Source organism: Lissotriton vulgaris, chromosome 1_1 (assembly GCF_964263255.1).
Source record: "Lissotriton vulgaris chromosome 1_1, aLisVul1.2, whole genome shotgun sequence".
In the NCBI taxonomy this organism is placed as follows: domain Eukaryota; kingdom Metazoa; phylum Chordata; class Amphibia; order Caudata; family Salamandridae; genus Lissotriton; species Lissotriton vulgaris.
In genome coordinates, this window is record NC_141685.1 from 1,007,258,869 (window position 1) to 1,007,267,724 (window position 8,856).

Genomic DNA, 8,856 nt, shown 5'->3' on the forward strand with positions numbered 1-8,856 from the left:
GGCTCCTTATTAAGTCACGTGAAATTAGGATCAACACTAGACCCGTTACCTCCTGTCGTTATGTCAGAACTTAGCCCGGTCTTAGCTGATGTGGTTGCTGCAACAACATCTCGTTAGACACAGCTTCGTTTCCTCCAAAGTGGAAAAGCGCATGCATTAAACCACTGCTCAAAAAGGCGCTAGCTGATCCCACGATTGACAAAACTATAGGCCGATATCTCTCCTCCCGTGCTGCTCAAAGATCATGGAGACACAAATTAATCGGCATCTTTCTTGCTACCTGGAACAAAATAACCTACAGGACTCATCCCAGTCCGGCTTCCGTGATTCTTCTAGCACAGAGGCTGCACTGCTGGAGGTCACCGACACCATAAGGATGTCATTGGACAAGGGGACCTCAGCGAGGTTAGTCATCCTTGATCTGTCGGCAGCCTTTGACACCATCTCTCATCGTATCCTTCTGGATAGGCTGCAAGAGATTGGTGTCAGAGGCTTGGCATTTAAATGGATTCAAAGCTATCTGTTCGACAGAACACAATGCATTCAGCTGGATTCCTTTGTCACAAACCACTCTGGTGGATAGGGGAGTCCCACAGGGATCCATTCTAAGTCCCACCTTGTTTAATGTATATGTGGCCCCCTTGGCCAGAGTGATCAAAGGCTGTGGGTTTGAGACCATATTGTATGCTAACGACATGCAGGTGATAGTCCCTATAGAGGAAGACACTGCAGCAACCAAATTAAAGTTTAAAAACTGTATGTCCAATATAGCAAGATGGATGAGGAACAACTTCAGCTTAATTCCATCAAAACAGAGATACTGCTGTTTGGTAAGGCTGAGGAATTGTGGACCCCTGACTGGTGGCCATCAGAACTAGGAGAGGCGCCCTCCTCAAAAAACTGGGCTAAGAATCTAGGCATTAGAATCGATAATAAGCTGTCGATGGAGAAACAGGTGAAGGCGTTGTCGGGCACCTGTTCGGAACAATGCGGATGCTTAGAAAGCTATTCCCTGGGATCCCACCCTCATTCAGTCGCTCTTGGTCAGTCGACTGGATTATGGCAACTCTCTACTGGTTGTAATAAGGGAAGACCTGTTATCAAAATTGCCGGTGGTGCAAAACACAGCAGCCCGCCTCGCCCTCAATAAACCGGCGTGCACACCTTCTTTACCTCTCCTACACCAACTACACTGGCTTCCTAGTAGGAAACAAGTAATTTTCAAGCTGTGATGAACGGTCTTTAAGTCTCTCCAGGGGAATGGCCCAGCCTATTTAAAAAATAAACTTGAATTGTATCGACCCAAGCGTCAGCCGAGATCTAGTAATCGCAATCTTCTCTGCACGCGGAGAATAAATAAGGTCAAAATGGGTGGTCGGGCATTTTAACATCTTGCCCCCTGCCACTGGAACAGTCTCCCTGAGGAGATCCGGGCCTGTACCGACCTCTCTCAATTCAAGAAAATGCTTAAGACCGGGCTGTTTTAAGATTATACTGCTCATTGGTGTCTTCTTCTCAGGCTCCGAGAGATCCCCCCTGGGGATGATTTGTTGCACCTTACAAATGAGTATAAATAAAAATAAAAATCTCACTACACTGATGGGTAACACTGACTTTACTCCAGCCATGCAGGGGCTCACTTCGAGGCTTGGGAAGTTGGTTGCTATTTCCGGCTGTATCGCTTGTTTGATATGGGTGAAAATTAAACTGTTTGACAGCCTTTGTAGAGCCTTTATTCTTCCAGACACTGAAAGATTCCACTGCTTCCAACTGCTGCAATGGCCACTACCGCAGGAGGACCAAGATAAAGCTATGAGTGGCCTTCCTCATCCCCATTTGAGGAACTCCTGACACACAGCTCTGCTGCTCACGTGATATCTGAGCTTTACAACATTATTAAAGCTCTGCCATTACAAAGCAAATTTCCCTTTGAGCTGCAGTGGAGTAAAGAGCTGGATATAAACTTAGATAATAAACAATGGGAGAATGGATGCTGGAGGTTGACCAACCTATCAAGGCACAGCTAAAGCTGGGAGGCATTGTCTAAGATTCTATATAGATAAAATTATGTCCCGGCTAGATTACATAGCTTACGTATCACGCACATTTCTTGGAGTGGAAGTGGAGAGAAGTTCTGTAATGCGTATTTTACGAGACTCCAAAATTAGCAGGTTTTCAATCTGTAGCCTTTGAGGGAGTTACACAGGTATTGGGGAGATGATTTTACTGAGATGCCCAGCAGACCCTGTATATCTGTTACTCTTATCAGGGGTGCAGGATCACTTTACTTCTCCTGCTGCACCTAAGCTGGAAATATGCTCAGTATAGGACATTGGTTCTTAACCTTTTGATTGCTATGGACCACCACTGAAACTGGAATCAAGGGAACCCCCACTGAGTCATTACTGGAAGCCTAGGACGCCAAGCCTAAGCAATTTCTATGATTTGAAACTATATACAAAATGTGAAGACCAGTATCCACTAAACAATTGCTAAAATATTGAAAATGTTGTTCCATTTTCAATCAAATATAGAAAAAGTTTTCTACTTTTCAATTTCGCATCCATATTTGCATATAGTTTGTTAATTTGAATGTATTAGTTTTAATAATTTTGTAAAAGAGCTGTGGACCCCTTAAGTAGGGCTTGTGGATCCCAGGACTCTTTGGACCACAGGTTAACAACCACTGCTATTGGACAAATAAGAGGTATCAACATTTGATCTGTGGCTACAGAAGCAGTGGCTTTTATTGAGCTATGAAGATCTAGCTTATCGTATCCAAGTTAAGGAACACATTCTCTCAACTCTGGAAGCTGTGATGTCCTATCTTAATCTGGTTTATAAATGGGTATTGTACCATAGTAGACTAGGCGTTTTGGCTATTTGCCAGTATCTTTAGTAAAACCCAGATGGGTCTTAAAAGAGTAGAAGTCATGGATAGTCTTGGCATGAGGTGAAATGTTGTGGCAGTATTGGGTGCGTGTTCAAATAGCGCGGGGTGGGGCTAGTTCTGGTGTTAAGTGAGAGGTGTGGGTTAAAGAGATGTTTTTGTTCTGATGATAAAAAATCTACCAGGAGGTTGTGTCTCCCTAGGTCCCTTATTAACAAGCACTGGCGTTGCCAATAGGTCTCGCAGTAGGAAAGTTGGAGCTATTACAATTGCAAATAACAATGCCTTTTATTTTTGTTTTCATTTTAAAAACATAAAGGGCTTTGTCATTTACAAAACCAATAGCTCCAACTTTCCTACTGCGAGACCTATTGTGCACTGCACAGTGTGGGTGAAAGTGGCACTGCGTGTGTGTGAGTGGCTTTGAGTGAGTGGCGTTGCGTGGGTGTGAGTGGCGTTGCGTGGGTGTGAGTGGCGTTGCGTAGGTGTGAGTGGCGTTGCGTGGGTGTGAGTGGCGTTGCGTGGGTGTGAGTGGCGTTGCTTGGGTGTGAGTGGCGTTGCGTGGGTGTGAGTGGCGTTGCGTGGGTGTGAGTGGCGTTGCGTGGGTGAGTGGCGTTGCTTGGGTGAGTGTGGCATTGCGTGGGTGATAGTGGGCTTGCGTGGGTGTGAGTGGCGTGGCGTGTCTGAAAGTGGTGCTGTGTGGGTGAAAGTGGCGTTGCGTGGGTGAGTGAGTGAGTGGCGTTGCGTGGGTGAGTGTGGTGTTGCGTGGATGATAGTGGGCTTGCGTGGGTGTGAGTGGCGTTGCGTGTCTGTAAGTGTTGCTGTGTGGGTGAAAGTGGCACAGAGCCTTTGATGTGGCCTGGCGCAGGAGAAATGCTGCTGCTGCTAATTAAATATAAAAAGTGTTTAGGGACTCACGGCTGCCGAGAGTAACAAGGCAGTGCTGGGAGGGGGGCTGCACACCAACTGAAGTGCTCTGGTTGCACGGCCTGCGGCCGGCCGTGTAAAGTGATAAGCCTTTGAAGTACACAGGCATGCTGTGACGGAGGTGTGAGAGGTCTGGCAGGGAACAGATGGCCTGGCTGTGAAGCAGGGGGCGGGGCAGCGCTGGGGAAGCCTGTGGGAGGGTGATTGATGCCTTTGATGTGGGGAGAGAGGAGAGCCTTTTGCGAGCCTGCGGGAGAAATGCTGCCGATGTGCGTGCATGTTTAATCACGTGATTCACGTGAACTTAAAGAAAACCACGGCTGAAAGCCCGTGGTTTGAAGTGGATTTTGCCGACTTGAATTCTCCCCATTTCCCATTCCTGCGGAATGGTAAAGGCGAGACCTAACCAACGAAGAGTCATTGAAACCAAATCTCTCGCAACCCTCTGTATCTCTAGAAGCATAGTATCGCTGACATACTGGAATTATTTTATAAAGACATATCGGTGGGAATGAAACTAGGAATCTAGTTCATTAGAAAGAATTGTATTAAAATGAATTTCATATAAAACAAGTTACTTCTAGTTCAAACTTTACAGGCTACTATTCCTAGCAATGTGCTCAAGAAATATACGAAACTTAGACATTCATATATTCGAATATTTCTGTTTGAGTAGCTAAGTCCGTGCTCTTCGGATCGATTTACAAAGGAGGGCTCAGATTTGTCTAATAGATATGCCCCGCCACCCTATTAAAATTAATCTGTAGAATGAACAAGCAAGCCGCAATTAAACGCTTTGGTACGCACTTGGGCAGGAAGCATAGAGTGGAGAGCGGGAGGGTCGTGTAGTATCCCATTATTTGTCAAATTTGGTAACGGATTGCACCAGCTCTTCTTGTGAAGCCTTGTCAAACGGGACCCGGGCTCTCTCTGGCAGGTGAGGCTTTTAAAGCAAAATCCTAACAATGCTGGTAGCCTTAGAGTCCTTTAGCTACTTTTCTTCTTCAGCGTTTCAGCCTGTCTCCCTAACAGTCCCATTATCTGCACTTTTTGTGTTTAGTGTGGCAGCTCCAAAATCCCCCCCTCCTTTTTATTTATTTTTTAAATAGATACTTTTCTCGTGTCTCGAAAATGTCAAAACCACACAGGTCACATGTAGCCCTATAGGTATCTCTATATCGTACCAGTACCTGGTGCTGTACACTTATGGGTCTGCATACTCTCCTAGAAAGATGGTGCCCTCTCCAGCATACTTCAATTTTGATCTGCACCTTTCAGAAATTGTTTACCCTTTTTATTTACATAATTGTTTGCCACAGAGAGAAAAGCTAAAAGTGTTATGAAGGAACAGGTGTAGGAAAAAGAAAAGCAGGGCTTGGTTGAATACGTGTGCCACACCATCTGCAACAGAATGCTGAATTAGCAATTAGATGGCGAGATATCAATTGACAGAAGTTGAGGTAACCACAGTGTCAACGGTGGTGGCTCATATTGCCTGTTATAAGGTGAGCCATTGCGTGAGAGGAGTAATCTGCCTGTCTGGATGATATCCAGCTGCTCTAAAGCCCTCCTGTCTGGAATCATGTCTACAAAGAAGCACACCCATCACTAGAGACATTAAAGAAATGGAAGTCCAGAGAGATGCTGCTTTTTTTTGTAGGTCTTGTTTTGGTAAAGATTTTTTTATTTTACTAAACCAATTTGCATAGCATACTTATAGGGACTTGGGGCTTTCGCACAGCCCTCGTCAACCATTGGTCTGTTATTGTGCCATTCACATTTTCTTTGCCATCACTACAGCATGGGGTAATAGGCCAGTCCACTTAAGCCATTGGTTCGCTTCACTGTGAGTGATGGAATTTTGGTCTTTCACAAGGAGCACATACAAAGCTAAAGAGGTTCTTCAGTGCCAATCACTATATAAATATGTGCTTTATGATGCCCAAAAATATGGTTTTGGCTTTCAGCCATTTTAACCCAATTAATTTTTTTGCAAAAATCACAACAAAGCAAAATAAGCACTGATGTAGATAAAAGGGCAGACGACCAATGCCAGACCTATTTTTTTGCCATTGGTTATTTGAATGTTGCTAGAGTGAGTTGGCGGATGGCTGGTTGAACAGAATTTCAGATTCCGGTGAATGCCTGCGAGGTGCTGTCTCACTATGCTGGATTTGACAAGCTGGCTCTAATAGACCCTACTCGGTATTTTGCATTCACACCTCACTTTAACAAAAGTATTTTATTTATGTATATGCTCTAATTGTACTTAGTTTTGAGTTGCCTCTTTACTTTCATGTGAATTTAAGCAATTGGTGCTAATGTATTGTTCTTTCCCTTTTGCTCTCCGCTTGTGTCCTCTCCACTTTGTCCGTTGTGAAGTGCTCAATAATCTGGCCCATATATGCCTCATGTAAAAACACAAAATGAAAGCTCTGTGGGGTATGATCTAGTGGTAAAGGCATTGCGTTCAGTCTGAAAGGACATTGTGGTGGGAAGCTTAGCACCCATTACTAATAAGGCGTCTTGGACAATGTTTTTCCTGCCCCCCTGCTTGAATTTCTAGTTGGCTAGAGCAATATGTGGTTTTGAGCTGTGTTGGACTGAAAAAAGAATACTGATCACAAAGAACGAGGAATGCAGTCCCATTTTTGTTTTTTTCACTGTTTAATATTCGAAATTGACTACCGGGCCTACACTCCATCACTGTTTTGCTTTTTTGTGTGCACTTAATCGAATGATTTATCTCTTTTTTTCACCCATCATTTACTTTTGTCTCTGTCCGTGTTTTCTTTCTTTTTTTTTTTTAGATTCTGCTGTCTATTTTCCTATCTGTTCTAGCTCCAATTGTCCTTTTTCTCGTTTCACACTTCTGTCTTTTTTATCCCCAGGAGATAGATGGAAAGTCCCTGCTCCTGATGCAGCGAACAGATGTCCTCACGGGCCTCTCTATCCGCTTGGGTCCTGCTTTGAAGATGTATGAGCACCACATCAAAATTCTGCAGCAATGCCACTTCACAGAAGAAAGTGGCTTTCTCGACTGATGGGTCTGCTCATGCACGTGGCACATCATCTGCCTGTCCCCGTGGTACATAGACCAAAGAGGGGGGTGATTACACAGGAGAGCAAATCTTCACTACCGCTCCTTGTTTCAGCCAGTTTTCGTCTCTGGAGGGGTTGTAAAGGTGTGAATCGGTGAGAGCCTCTGGTTGTATTTGCACCGCCTAATGGACTTGACCCGTTCTGGGAGCACGCAAGCACGCGTAGCGCTTTCTTTTTGATGAGTCGACTGGGATTCCTTTCCTATTTTACTCTTCCACTAAGCATGTACTCCCAAACACATTCCATGACATTGCCCAGCAACATCACCACTATAATGCAAAGTGTGGAAGACCCTGGGGATATAATTTTACTGATTAATTGATAGCTGCAAATCTGTCATGTATGGATTCCCACTGTTGTGGAAGAGGATTGAAGCGTGCTGTTATGGCCGGTTTCCTATGATGAATGTTGTTGAATGCCGGCTATCCTGGAACTTTTAATTGTCGATGTAGGTTACTTCTGCAGTGACAAACATTTAAAGAGTTACTTTGATCTTCTTTTATGCCTATTGAACAACATGAGAAAGACAGGATTGATGTCGAATTATAACTTTATTTTAATTTTTTTTAAACAAGCCCTGTTCTTGGCTTGTTTTTCTTTCATTTTGTTGAGGGATCAAATTGTGTCGGCTTGACCATGAATTAGCCGACTAAGAAAGAATTTGAATTAAGATGAGCACTGAAGGTCTCTAACAGTCTACAGTTATTTGGGTTGGGACAGTGTAATTGTCAGCTGCAGTCACAATGAGAAGTTGCTGCAACACAAACCTGAGTTATTTTAACAAGAAAAATAACAGCTCTGAAATGTTAGGTTTCTAACAAGCAATAAAGCCAGTAAGAGGGTTATTATTCCTAAGGTGTGTGGATATTGCTGTGCACATATATCGTCTGTCTCTGCCCTGTTTTTCACGGTAGGCCCCTGAGTTTGTCTTGCTGAAATAGTATAGTTCAAATGTTTGTTTAACTGCATTTTAACCAGTAGTATTGCATTGTTAATTCATCCCTGAACCTCCTGACGATTCCAAAAAGACAATGCAAATAAACTAGCAAACATAGACTTTTCTTAATTTCTTCTTTTGTTGGCAGTGTAGCTCCTGAGTCTGACTTTTCTTAATCCGATATTGATAATTAGTAGAAGGCCTCTGCATGTGCAAGGCCTTGGAACACATTTCATTTACATAACATTTTCATTTTTAAAACAATTGTGTAAAGGAATCTGCAATGTTTTTGTGTATCTTAACGGCTTCATTTGTTTTTTTAACAAAGGCAATTAAAGTGAAATAATTAACTAATATATTACAGTTGACTGAAATCACCACTCCAAAACAGTCCTTTAAAGAGAGAAACAAAACTGAAAATTGGTGTTCCTAAGAGTACATCATCACATGTAAGAATTCTGGCACCACCACTTTAATTAAGCTTGCAGAAGCTACACTATCCCAGCATTCAGTACAGAGCCAGTCAGGCAGTTTGTATTTTGGTCACATAGTAAGGATCCCAGAACAGTGACTGGAAAATAATGTTCGGAGCATGTGGTTTTAGACATACAAGCTTTGCAAATTCTTGCCATCAAGTACTGGGCTCAGACGTTTGCAAGTTGTTTCTCATAGAAGTATTAAGAGTCATGAGATTGAGCTGTGACTCCTGCCTTAGTGGACGAAGCACATGAGCACCAACACCATGTTAAACTTTTTCTATTCAACTGTTCAGTTTAGATGCACACCGAGAGGGCTGAAGAGTTCTTCATGCTTTTAATACAGTTTTTGAGTCCACGTTGTTGGATTATGTCAGAAGCATCAGGAAGACCATTCTGTGCCTTGATGACTTTCCAGTACTCTCACTGGACCCCTTAAGCGGACTGATGACAATTGCTCAATGCCCAGGACTTTGGGGCCTTCCCCCTTCAGGGACGTCCTTTTTTTGGATTTCAAATCCAAA

The 8,856-nt window shown here is 43.4% G+C and overlaps 1 protein-coding gene across 1 annotated transcript in view; it reads left to right on the forward strand.

Moving 5' to 3' along the window:
* The window catches only part of LOC147748397 (uncharacterized), a 34,385-nt gene extending 26,412 nt beyond the window's left edge, over window positions 1-7,973 (forward strand). Inside the window, exon 5 of the mRNA XM_086961185.1 lies at window positions 6,709-7,973. Within this exon, the coding sequence (XP_086817311.1) occupies window positions 6,709-6,861 (153 nt within the window). The 3' untranslated portion in view covers window positions 6,862-7,973. The remainder of the gene's footprint in view (window positions 1-6,708) is intronic.
* The last annotated feature ends 883 nt before the right edge of the window (window positions 7,974-8,856 follow it).